We start from the raw sequence: 13,463 nt of genomic DNA, 5'->3' as shown, positions 1-13,463 counted from the left end.
TGAATTGTTTATTTTATTTTGTATGAAAATTTAAAAAAATTATAATAATGAGACGAGAAATTTTCAAAATTTTGAATTTTAAGTCTTTGAGCCTAAGTTAATTCCCCTTGCACTCCACCAGCACCTTTTTTGGGGGTCGATGTCTGGAGTACTTTGCTTTTTGTAAGATGCAAAATCCAACAAAGTCACCTTATTTACCAGAAACCTAATGTCCTACATGACCATGCAAGAGCCTTTCCTTCGTTTTATATAGTTACGCATGCAAATAAATTCTTTCCATCCAATCACATAATAAAACAATATTAATTTCCTTGTTTTTTATTTCCCCTAACATGATTTGAATACTTGTTGGCTCTTAAATGGGGCCTCATCTTATAATTAGTATTACAGTACTACAACGATCGAGGTACTCTCAATTATTATATATAGACCCAAATTTTAGAAAGCTTCAATTATTCCAAATTAAATAAACATTCATTGCGATTGTTTTAGGTCTCGTTTGATTATACAGATAAGATGAAATTTAAGAGTTGAATAACATATTATTATAATATAATTTTTTAAATTATTTTTATTTTAAAATTTGAAAAAATTAAATTATTTATTATATTTTATATGAGAATTAAAAATAATAATAATAATTAGATGAGATGAGATTGTCTGTAAACGAACCCTTAATGTAAATTTATGTTCATCTATGTGGCACGTGCAAAGTATTGTCACGTGCCAAATTTAGTCGGGGTCGGGAAAGCAAGCAAGCGAGCATGATTTGAATTATTATTATTATTACAACCTCTTTTTGTTAGTGGGAGACTAAAGAAACTCGAAGCTTTTAACAAAGCCCTAGTCGGCCTAGTCCTTTATTGGCCTCCTAATTCCCCCCACCTTCAACTTCAAGTTGCCTTCCGATCGAGCTCATGGTTTTCTGTTGGCAGTCTTGCGAGCACATGGTACCCTTTTTTCGTTCAATCAATCGATTAATTGATATTATGTTTAGTTAGGCGTGTCAGTAAGCGAGCTTGTAAATATTTTTATTATTTATAGACTGCAATGGTGCTCCGAAAATGCCTAAATTATTTCGAAATAGAAAGGCATTTCATTTTTTTTCTAGTGGCATGGTTTTTGCCTTTTAAGATGGAAAAAAGGAGCTGGCTCCGATGATCCTTTTCCATATGGGAGAGCTTTAGAGCACGTTTGGTTTCGAAGATAACTTGAGATGAGTTGAGATGGATTGTGAATAGTAATGAGATGAGTTGTGAATAGTAGTGAGATTTGTGAGTTAAAGTTGCTGAATAGTAATGAATAGTAGTGAGATGAGCTGAGATGACTTATGAATCCAAACGTCTCCTTAATTGCAAGGCTGCAAACCAGAGAGGCAAAACATACAGATCGAGACATCAAACTGGTATATACGTTGAACAACAACGATATACATAGAGATAAACTTTACAAAAGTATACTCATAAACTGACGTATCTTGATATAAAGTTACTCTTAGATCTAACGCAGTGGTGTTAGTTTAAATTTATGGATTTATTTTTGTAATTTTTTTTTTTTTTTAAATTGTAGCACTTTCTTATACTGATAATAACATTTCCAATTCGAGAAGGACGGCCCTGCATGCAGGATTATTTACCAAACCAAAAGAAATTAATATCGATGAAAGAATATTATTAATGTAGCTAAACCACAAATATATTGGTCTGATGGCCAAATCTATAACCAAACCTAAGAAATTGAGACGTAAAAGATAACGAAGAAAACGAAGGGTAAAAAAATAAAAACCAAGCATTCAGAGTAGGGTTGAGATTGCAGGACCTACAAAAAAAAGATTGCTGAGCATGAATTATAATATTTAATGGGGCCAGCTTGCTAATTACAACAGAAATTTTGCTGAAGGTAACCATTTTTTTGGTACACTACGTGAATTATATATATTATTTCTGAATGTTATATCACGACATATTTAATTTTTAAAACGTCACGACAAATTAATTAATTGCACAATATCTTCAATAAAAATATACATTATATACTAATTAATTGGTGAAAATCATATAATTCCTCATCCCTCCGGCCATATCCACATTAGAGTTAGCATGCAATTTTCTCTGATTAGCTAGCTAGCAGCTCCGATCTGCAATCAATAAAATGACAAAGATGTCATATAATTACGAACGATCGAGACATATATATATAATATAGACATGCATGCATGCATGCTTTGAAGATATAAATCTCCTCAAATCTCAAGCAGCTAGCCTTAATTATGTGAAAACTTTTATTATTAGTTTCAAATAAATGGTGGCTGCATCCGAGCAAATTAATTAATTAACTTAGTTAATTAATTAAAATGTACATTGATTTCGTGGAATAATATTAATAATATTATTAATTGATTATAATTATCAAACTGTGATTGAGCATAATTTACAGTACTAGTACTACATGCATCATGAATCACATCAAATTAATTAAGGTAGTTAAATGTGATCAGTTCCAAAGGTGACATCTATCCCGCAGTTTCCCTCAATTTCTAATTATTTTAATGACCTAATACTTCACCTAAACTTTTGGCTTTTGGAGTGTTAAATGCTACTTTTCATCATATATATAATATATATGTGTGTGTATATATGTATGAAAAAGTTAAAACGATCGAGTAGGCCGCAACGCGTGTGTATATATATATATATATATATATATATATATATATAGATGAACAATATGTATGTTGGAGTACAACTGTAAAGATATGTCGTATATATAACACGAATCAATCAGGGATATATGTCTGCCCAGCTAGCTAGCTTGTTTAAGCGATCTTTAATTTATCTGGATCTCTAGCTCGATCGATCATATATCGGCGTACGTACGTTCTACGTAGCAGATATTATGATTTGGTCAAACTAGCTAGCAATTAGCCACTAATTAATTAAGTAAACGACACGTGCATGCATGTATAGTAATTGGGTTAGCATTCAGAAAAAATAATTTAGAAATTCATTAAAAAAAGGCATACAAATTAAGCACTGTACTTATACGTACGAGAAAATATTTTTTGAACATTTTGATTATTCTACATGATATATAGTTTCGAGAAGTATTGCATCAGCTTATTGTATGGAAAATCTTTTATCAAGGGAAATTTGAAAAAATGATCAATGACATTTTTTATTTATTTATAATAAGGTATCAGCCCCGGCCCTTATGTCAATTCCAAAAATATATATTAATGTTAACAGAATGAGTTTCAAGAAAATTATTCAGAATTATTGCATACTACAGAACCGTGCAGGAAAAAAATAGATGTACAATTAATTGAAATTAATGTGTTTAGATCAATAAAAACAGTAGTAACAGCTTAAAAACATAATAAAAATAAATAAAATATACATCTTCACATCGGTGATAATTTCATGCAATAGATCAAGAATCAACAATAGCGCGCAATCCAAGGGTGCATACGTAGCCAGTTTAATCTTTGAAAAGTTCTATTTTTTGGATTCACGATGATCATCATGATCTTCGATGATGCTTGGATCAACGTCCCTGATGACTGGTCGGCCTTGCTAGAGTTTTGTTAAAAGGGCCAATAAGCAATAAATAAGATTAATTTAGATTTTGAGAATCTTGCTCAAACGTTAATAAAATGAGTCATGTTATTCATAAATCTCACATCCTACACATCTATTTAAAAATATGTCATTTCATTTTTTTATCATATTTTACTTACAAACATATATGAAATCATTTTCATTACGTGAAAAAAAAAAGTAAAATGAAATTTTTTTAAGTAAGTGTACATAGTATAAAGCTTATGTATATAATTTTTCTAATAAAATACCAGTGCCGCCTTTTAAACGAACGCTTAAAGTTAATTAGGATCGATGTCTTTCAACCAATTATTAACCAAAACAGTAAAGAGGTTTCTATAAAACTTGGAAACCCCAAAAGTTAAAAGGACAAAAGAAAACTAAAAACAAAAATGAAAAGGAAAACCATGGGGTGCTAAAAAAGGTTATTAATATGTTTTGGAAGGGACCAGCTGATCTCTAGGTCCACTTTAGCATAGTGGAATCATATCGGGACATGTCCTTAGTGGAGACCGGATGTTCATGATGTTTTGGCTGTAAATTAAAGCATTGCAATTCTATAGCACCTTGGATAAAATCAGGTTAATTAACCGAATACAAATCACAAAGCATTGCTCATTTGATAATACTGATCTACGTACGTACCACAGTGATATTTAATTTACCAAAATGGTTATATAAATAGATCGAGCGTGCATGGCTGCCAATTCCTTACGATGATCTTCATGGTTGTACGTGCTTTCGATCTCTATGGTTCCCAATTAAGATCGGGACATGCAGAGTTTTGATCAATTGCATATATAGGAAAACTTAAACTCAATTCATATAGATTATTTTGTTGTGATATGAACAACAACATAGAGATTAGATCAGGGCATCCCATATATATATATATATATGGCCGAAAAGTATATCACAAAGCTCTCTTAATTGCAAGCCCGAACTTGTTCATCGAATTATACCGACTCGAGATACTTCTTCACTCCGACGTTCTCTTTTGCTGCTTCAGCTGCTTGTAAAACCTCTCTATGAACTCTTCGGCAGCCTTGTCCACATAGGGGTCCTCGTCGGCGTCCCTCAACGGGAACGGTGAGTCGGTTATCCTTAGCTGCCTCACCATGGGGCTCCGCCCGAAGCCCGGCAGGGCCGGTGACGCCTCCACTGCCACAGATTCGTTGTTGTTCAGCATCTCCAACAGCACAGCCTTAACGGCATTCACAGTGGCCGTGTCATCGTCCAGGGTCACGGGCTCTTGGGCGCAAGCGAAGAAGTGGCTATGGCTGTGGTGGCGGCGCTTGTTGTTGAGGTGGAAGGCGTAGCTAGGGGTGTTGCTGCAGCTGAACTCGTACTCACGCGGGGCAGCCGAATTAGAAGCGTGGTGGTGGTGGAACATGAGGTTGCTGATGGCTTTGCCGGCGATCTTGCCACGCTTCATCGCCATGTTGAGGTCGAGCATTAGCTTCCTCTTTGATATGCCTTTTCTCGACATGAAGAAAGCCACACGTACTATACTCCATATTCTCTTCGCTATCACTTGCACGTTTGGTTCCATTTCTACTACTTTGTTTTTGAGAGAGTGAGATATTTTCTTCTCCTTTTTAGAGAGAGAGAGAGAGAGAGAGAGAGGATATTGGGTATGAGAGGCGAATGTGGGAAGGGAATGGTAGTGGTATATAAAGGGGACTATGGAGTTGGAGGGGAGGGTTTAGTGATTTAATTTGGGACTAGAATGACCCGAGGGTGCACAGATATTGGGGACTATTTTGGTACTGTTTATTGTATTATTTTTTAGTGGAGTGGTGATGGGTTGGTTCCAGTTCAGGATTATAGAGGTATTAATCAATTGTTTTATAGCCTTAATTTGACCGTAAATTTATGAGTTGTTAACCAAGCTCGACCATTATATATACGAAAAATTTTATTTATAAAAAAATTAATAAAATATTTATTTAATACAATTTAATTTAAAAAATAAATTTTAATATTTTAATATTACAAATCAGATTTTTTTTAATAAGAAAAAACTTTAGTTACAAACAGACAGTTGGAGATTACAAATAAACATAAAGGCTCGAACCCAGGCATAAAAAAAAACCGTGCTTTGTTGAACTTGTGCACTTCAAGTTACCAAAAAACAAAAACGTGCGCTTCTAATTAATAATACTTGCTCTGCAAGTTGATATTTGGAAGAATTCATAGCTTTAAGATATTAAGGGAACTATGTACCGTGATTTTTCAGTGAACAAATTTACAAAAAAACGCAGAAGGTAATTTTACTAATTTACTTGCGACGACATCGAATGCAGGTTAAAAAGGGAATTTGAGTGCTGCTTGGATATCAAAGGAGGCCCATGGAAGCATATTGAATAGCCCCTGCTTGGATATCAAAAGCGGACCCCTTGTGTAGGCCTGTTTAGATAATTATGTTGCAGGCCTCCTAAAGAATATTCGATACCTCTCCGTCAATCGAAGCCCACTTTCAAGGCAAGTGTTGGGCCTCCAGCTCCTTGCTATATTCTCCTTCTTGGAATGGGCTCCTTATGCATATTTCCTACATTTGCAACACGTTTACTGTACAAATCTGGGATCGGAAATTCTCTCTGGGCCCATAGTGGGCTGGTTTAAGTTTACCAGCCCGAAAGACCATATATGCACGGCTTAAATGACGAGCACTTAAAATAAAACTAAAGGTATAAAACATATATATATTATGAGGTGTCATTCAATGAAAATTGATGTATAATTGTAAAAAGATTGATGTAGTGATGGCAACATCAAAACTTCTTGTAAATGTAAACAAAAAACTGGTATATAAAAGTCAAAATTAAAGCCACCAAGGCTTGTTGACTCAGTGAAATGGCCCTCTTCTGCCTGCTGGTTTTGGAGTAGCTGGATGTGGAGGAGTTTGGAGGGGAACAGAGGAAAGTCATTGATATACAGTCCTCTTTCTCATCCTTAAAGATTGGCCTTCCTATAACATGCTTGTAATGCCCACCACTCAATGCCTGCAATAGGAAAAGTGGAATATATATATATATATATATGATTACTTTAATGAGACCACACATGTTGTTTGAGAGATGGAAAGAGTGAGAGGTAAGTACAAATTTCCATCATTAACTTGATGAAATTATTTCATATTTTATGATTATATAGCTGTCCAAAAACTCCTCCAGGTACTACAACTTTTGTTTTTGGTCCAGATTTTTCACAACCATGTTGCAGCAAATGGCTTCTAGCCTGCAACTTGTGCAATGTATTTATGCTATGTCAATAGTTGATATCATGGCCTTTTTACGCTCTCTATGGCAAAAGATATGGTTCCGTGTTTTCCAAGCTTTTGTTGCTTGGTAGGCCTACCATGGTCTAAAGCTCCACAGACATAATAACAACTATAAATCTGAAGCTTTAGCCAAGCAAATTTACCTGGATTTGGTCTCCGACAGTGATTATCAGAGCACCTTTCTCTGGGCTAAAAGAAATCCAACCTTTCTTGGAGTACACTTGAAACTCTGAAGATCCATCACATATGTGTAAACACAGGGTATGAGAGAAATCAGTACCCCTCATCAGCATCCTAATCACATCATACCACCGACCAGCTGGTACGTTTCTGCGGTGCTTGTACACACAACACACTGAGTCTGACCCTGACCCAAGTTGTTGCTGTAGAATCATATCATTTCCAAAAACTGATTTTCTGAGAAAATTTTCCCAGAGGGCTGGTAGAATTTTCTCAGCAACCTTTTCTATCTCCAACAGCAGGGTTTCCATTTTCTCGCTTCAAGATTACAACAAGTTTGGCATGAGATATTGTTTCATAATTTGTTGTCACAAACATAGGGTCAAATGATGATAAAAATCATTTCCATAATCATAGGGCAACGAAATTGATTTTTATTTTATTTTTTTAATTCGCAGACAAAATAATTAACGATGCCCACAAATGCCAAAAAAACATATTCAAGAAAAAGCAGTCAGTTAATACCTGAAATTTGAATATCCAACAGGCCAAATTCCCTCCATTCGCAACTTCAAATCTTCATCTCTACATGACCACACAAACTCTTCACTCAATTCATCAATCTCACCCTCCTCTCCATGACCTTCCTCAAAACCATACAACCTTTCCAATGACCTCGTCACCACTGCCTTCTGTTCCGGTGGGACATGATGGAAAAGTCCGGCGGCAGCCGCCAATGCCGCACCAAAAGTTTCCTGCGGGATCCCGTGATTCACTAGCTGAAAGCATCCAATACCGGACAAAGAAACCAAAATCTTCTGTATTGAATCGCTTTCCTTGGAATCCAAGGATAGGAAATCAATTACCGGGGGGCTTTCGATGAAGTGTTGGCGGGGAAATGACTTATCGGGTAAGGCGAGGTCGGGGACACGTAGCGAGTGGTGGAGGAATTCGGTGAAAATGTCGTCATTGGTGACAGTCGATCGGCGGCCAGAGGCTATAGGAGAAGGCGGCGGGGCACGGAAATCAATCGAGTTTCGGGACATGGGTTCAGGTGAAATCGCCATTGGAATGACTGAATCGCACTAATTTGTAGCAGACAATCTTACATATGATTAGTGTGTGTTTGTGTCTGAGTAATTCATAAATGTTTTTGTTCACCCGCTTTAAATAAATCTGTAAAAGCAAAAGCAACATGAGGAGCAGCAAATGCAATGATGGCATGTCTTAAACAACGCCAACATTCCGAGAATCATCGAGCTATATGAATTTCTTTTGGCCAGGCAAGTATGGGATCAGGGCTCTCTCTTTTTGCACAGCTGTGGTTTCTTTTTTTCAAAAACTGATCGGAATCTCACTTTATCTCTTTATCATGCAATTCTCTACCAACTTTGCAGAAGCTGAAACTGTTTTCAAACCTACAATATTATTATTCTACCCGAATAATCAAGATCTGAGTTTTAACGATTATTACTTAGTTTCAGGGAATTTATAAGGAAAATTCTGAATATTTATGTTCATTGTGTAGTTTATCACTTGATGCTGACAATCTAGATGGAAATATGTCTTGTATAGATCACACGACATATAGCATCTTTCAGTGGAGTTAGGTAGTTAGGTAGAAGCCACCATTAAGCCTCGGTTTATATATATAAACACACTAGCAGTGGGGCAATGTGCACCTTGCATGGTTGAATGAAAAATAAGTTGTTTTGTAAAATATAAACATGCTTTGCGTAAAAAAAAAAAAAACTTAATCATAAGCAAAATAAGTATTATATAGAGAATCTTTTATGGACTCAGTTTCTGCACGTAACAGGTGAAAACAGATATGGAGAATTTATGTAATGATGACAGTACTTCACTGCATAAATTGAAGCAATCCAACCGAAGAAAATAAAAAACGAAAAGCACTAAAATAAAATTTAAAATTAGTGAAACCAAAGCATGGTCTTGGTTGCAGAATAGAAAATTCTGAATCAATTTTATTAGAGTGCAAAATAATATGTATCAATAGAGAAAAACACATTATAGTTAGGAAACAAAAAACAACCCAATTGTAAAATTCTGAGTCAATTGCTCCAAAGTAGTAGTCTACATGTAAAGCCACAAAAACTCCTATGCAAATTGAGAACCTTTTCATGTATTTAATGTCTAGATATTACAAATTTCATATCAGAAAGGAAAACGTATGTCAGAACATCTCATTCAGTTGCTATGAAAATAAGGGAAGACATTACAAAGAAAAAACTTAGGATTTATTGGATCCAATAAGAAGTTAAAAATAATTAAGTGATAGTAATATCGGAAATATCTTTTTCGTTCCATTTTCTTCAGTTTTCACAACAACTAAACAATAAACAAAACAACACTTAAGATCAAACCCAATACACCGATCAGGGAAGAAAAATTAAAAAAGGAGAAGAACTACTTCAGCCTAAACAGATGTCAATTGTAGGGAGTTGAAAGGGCGGACCTATAATGGACTTGAAAGAATTAGAATGTGGTCCATTGCAAGGCAAAGCTGAAATTGAGGTCAGAGAGGCCAACACCAAGAAGGAAGAAAGCCAAGGAACCAAGATTGCCTTCATTGCAATAACAAATCCCTCTCTCTCGTCTGTCTCTCACTCACTGCAAGCACTGCCTCATACAAACAAAGCCCATTCCCAAGATTATCAAGAAACCCACATACAACTTAGCCTCCACATGCTTGCATAAAAAAGATTCACACCATCATGCACAATATAAATTATAGAGAAAATTGAAAGTAGATAAGACGAAGGAGGAGAGTTTTTTTCGAAATTTCTGGGTTCCTCTAGGGAATGGGTCTCACACGGTTTCTCCACCATAGCGCCGCCATACGCCGTCCCCACACCACCGCACCACCACCGAGCTCCTCTTCCTCCGGCAACCACTCCTATGGACCCAAGCCATCATTGAAGCCCCCAAGACAGCTCTTTTCTCCTCGCAACCTCATCTCCCGAATGAGTCTCATACGGTTTCCCCACCATTCCGCCGACGTACGCCGTTCCCAAGCCACCGCACCACCACCACCGAACTCCCCTTCCTCCGACGACTATCCCGTGCTCTTCCAGCCACCCATAGCTCCTCCCCCTTCCCCCACACACGATCGGCAACTCCTCTCTCTCTCTCTCTCTCTCTCTCTCTCTCCAAATCTATTCCAAAGTAACTGAGTCCTTTTCTTCTCCCATTGGATTTTATTTAATTGCCTTTGGCACTTCTTCAAGTCATCTAACTCTTTTCTTTTCTACTTTTTTGCTTTTCTCTTTGCTTATTATCATGATCACATTTGATCATATTACTTCTAATTTTTTATGTTGCTAAAAATAGTAATAATAAGTATAATTATTATATATTATTCAATAAGTTGTATACAAATTAAATTAGAACCCGTTTAGATACATAAGCGATTTCATTTCATTTCATCATTACAATTTTTTCAAATCTCACACAAAATATAATAAATAATTTAATTTTTTCAAATTCTAAAATAATAATAATATTTTAACAATATTTTATTCAACTTTTAAATTTTATCTAAAACTATCTCATTTCATCTCGCTATCTAAACGGGTCTTAATGTTAGGTAAAGAAATTAGTATTGATTTTTGACTGACAATATTTTCTTTAAAATTATAGCTTGTTACGTAAAGAATTTATAAGATTTGTGGTTCTTTGGATCTTTTAAATTTCTCAATCTAATTCTATATTGTATTTTTTTTAAATAATTTTTTCATAATTTTTTAAATTCGATTGTTTAGATCTTAATATCATAATGGCCCTTATATCTTTTCTATATATGTTTAGTTTTTTAATTTGTATCTCACCAAGTTGTAGGTTGAGACAAAAAAATTTAAACCATTCAACTAAAAATAATAGCCGAATTCTAATAAATTCACAATGTACCCAGTGACAACTTTACTATGAAAATATAGTACCAGATCTAGATGATCCTTATTTTTTAACTTTGGCTGAAAGATGATAGAGAAATTAATAAAATAAATTTATAAATCGACATGACTTTATATAATACACTATATTATTAAACATTTTTCTATCATTAAATAAATTTAATTTATTACATCAATTAATAACATCATTTTACAAATTTATTTCTATAAAATATTCGCATATATATATATATATATATATATCTAGCACTCTCGAGTAGCCGATTTATGGAGATTAAAAATGCAAAAAATCTTCACAACCTCCTAACACTCCACACTCCATATTATTTTTATTTTTTATTTTTTATTTTTATCAAATATTTATTATATGAATAATGAATAGAAAATTTGGAATAATTTAAAAATAATAAATTCAAAAAAAAAATTAAAAAAATTTTAAAAAATGTGGAATGTGAAATGTGGTGAAGGTTGTATAGCAAAGCTGTTAAAAATAATAGGATTTTGGCAAACAAAGTGTCATGATCATATTCTGTCTAGTTCATATATATATATATGACCTAAGGCTTAGATTTGACACGATCGAGCTGGGCCATGTCTGTTGTATCGTATCTGGTTTGAGTTAATGTTGTTGCTAAATGCTAAGTAACAAAGGGGCCAATCGTAATTATAGTAGGTCACTAAGCGGCTCAGAAAGTGTCAACTATTCATTCATGTTCATCGTATAGCCGCTTTTAAGATATAAGATATATATGAATGTTATACATTATTTACTATTAATTTTCACACTCCACACCTATAACTTTTTTATAGGATTTTAGGGTGTTTTTAGAAGGTGTAAGAGTATTTTTCTTAAAATATGGGGTTTGTGATGGTGAATAATAACTGATAAGAAGCATTAATTTTTTCATAAGATGTGGGGTATTTTTAGAGAGTGTGAGAGTATTTTTTCAAAAATGTGGGATGGTAAATAGTAACTGATAAGAATAATTTTTTATATATATCTAGACATTGATGTTTTTAAATTTTTTATCTTTTTATTTGTTGGATTGTGAGGGAAACCTTTGATTATGAAACTGTACTAGATCTATCTGTTTCTGATTTGAGGTCCTGCCTTTGTTATCATTTGATTTCCATCTCACGTGAAGCATCTCGCCAGGCCTATCTTGGGCCAGGTTATCTCCTTTTAAGGCCTTTAATCATGTTTTTGGGGGTGGGTTATGACTATCTATTTGACCCCACCACTGTTTAAGGCTTTAAGCATACATTTATTTCAAAATAATAATAATAATAATCTGTGCATCTAAATCAATATTTACACCTGACCACGTGAAAGTTTTAGGAATAATTTGGATTCAGATATGAGTTGAGATGAGTTGAGATAATTTATAAATAATAGAATAAAAGTTAAATTATTTATTATATTTTATGTAGAAATTTGAGAAAGTTATTTTAAAATTTGAAAAAATTAAATTATTTATTATATTTTATGTGAAAAATTAAAAAAATTATAATGATGAGATGAGATAAATTAAGATGGGTTACGAATACGAGGCCTTAGGTTGTTTGTGATAGGCACTCCCCCCCCCCCAAAAAAAAAAAAAAGTGCAGCCCAACCCTGATAGAAGGGATGGAGCCCAAAACAAGAACAATTATTGAGGGCATGGGCCTCTTGCTAGTAATTCCCCTTCCCAAACCAGTTGGTTGATGTACAAGATTTTATTTAAACAATAGAAAGATAAACGAGTCATTCGAATTGGTCCAAACTCATGATCGGCTCAATTTTTAAAGTAGTTTTTATGCATTTTACAGTTGTATATAGAATTATTGTTTTAAAAATTATAGCGCATCAACGGTTTTAGCATCCTCAACTATAGTTTTTTTTTTTTTTAAGTGCACGAACAAGTTGCAACAAACTTGAAATTCATCTATCACGTGACCTTTTCTTTAATATTTTGTTATTTTCATTTTTGTCTACCAAACTTAAAAGTGTTCAACTATCTTCCTCTCGTTCTTATGCGACTGTTAAAATTTTCAAAAGAAAGTAATATTTTGAAAATAAATAAAACGAGTAGGGTCAATGGGAAATGCAGTCTCCCGGCTCACGCGAAAATGCTATTTATATATACTAGTATTATTTAGCAAAGAGAAAAGATACTTACAACCGTGATTGCGTAACCGCCGCGTAATCGTTTTGAAAAAAATGAATAAAATATGGGACTCACATAAAAAAAATTAATTTTTTAATAGTGGACCTCACTATTTTTCAAAGCGATTACGTGGTGATTACGCACTTCACGGTTGTATGTAGAATTACTCTTTAGCAAATTTTAAATTTTCATTTTAGACTATAAGTATTGAACTTAATTATGAGTAATGAATAACGTGTTCAGTATAATAAGCATTGATCAATGAAAGAAGAGAAATACTATATATATATATAATTGTTACGCATTTTATTTTAAAAAATTGTAT

General features: G+C 33.9%; 2 protein-coding genes across 2 annotated transcripts; both read right to left on the bottom strand.

The window, feature by feature from the left end:
• Window positions 1-4,575: 4,575 nt before the first annotated feature.
• On the bottom strand, window positions 4,576-5,148 carry LOC109007832. Its single transcript, XM_018987684.2, has one exon. The coding sequence runs from the start codon at window positions 5,146-5,148 to the stop codon at window positions 4,576-4,578; it is 573 nt and encodes a 190-aa protein (XP_018843229.1).
• A 1,171-nt stretch (window positions 5,149-6,319) lies between these two features.
• Window positions 6,320-8,239, bottom strand: LOC109007833 (1-aminocyclopropane-1-carboxylate oxidase-like). Its single transcript, XM_018987685.2, has 3 exons — window positions 7,585-8,239; window positions 7,023-7,377; window positions 6,320-6,601 (listed from the first exon to the last, which is right to left on the bottom strand). The coding sequence occupies exons 1-3, from the start codon at window positions 8,124-8,126 to the stop codon at window positions 6,371-6,373; spliced, it is 1,128 nt and encodes a 375-aa protein (XP_018843230.1). The 5' UTR covers window positions 8,127-8,239; the 3' UTR covers window positions 6,320-6,370.
• Between the last annotated feature and the right edge of the window lie 5,224 nt (window positions 8,240-13,463).

This window comes from Juglans regia, chromosome 12 (assembly GCF_001411555.2).
Source record: "Juglans regia cultivar Chandler chromosome 12, Walnut 2.0, whole genome shotgun sequence".
Lineage (NCBI taxonomy): Eukaryota > Viridiplantae > Streptophyta > Magnoliopsida > Fagales > Juglandaceae > Juglans > Juglans regia.
Note: the sequence above shows the minus strand (reverse complement) of the source record. Positions and strands in the feature narration are given on the sequence as shown.

Bases quoted from the DNA above. Each gene is read 5' to 3' on its own strand.
- LOC109007832 (XM_018987684.2), bottom strand. From the start codon at position 5,148: ATGGAACCAAACGTGCAAGTGATAGCGAAGAGAATATGGAGTATAGTA.
- LOC109007833 (XM_018987685.2), bottom strand. From the start codon at position 8,126: ATGGCGATTTCACCTGAACCCATGTCCCGAAACTCGATTGATTTCCGT. The intron at 7,378-7,584 runs GTATTAACTGAC...GTAATCTTGAAG, and splicing joins GTTGGATATTCAAATTTCAG to CGAGAAAATGGAAACCCTGC. The intron at 6,602-7,022 runs GTAAATTTGCTT...TTCCTATTGCAG, and splicing joins CTGTCGGAGACCAAATCCAG to GCATTGAGTGGTGGGCATTA.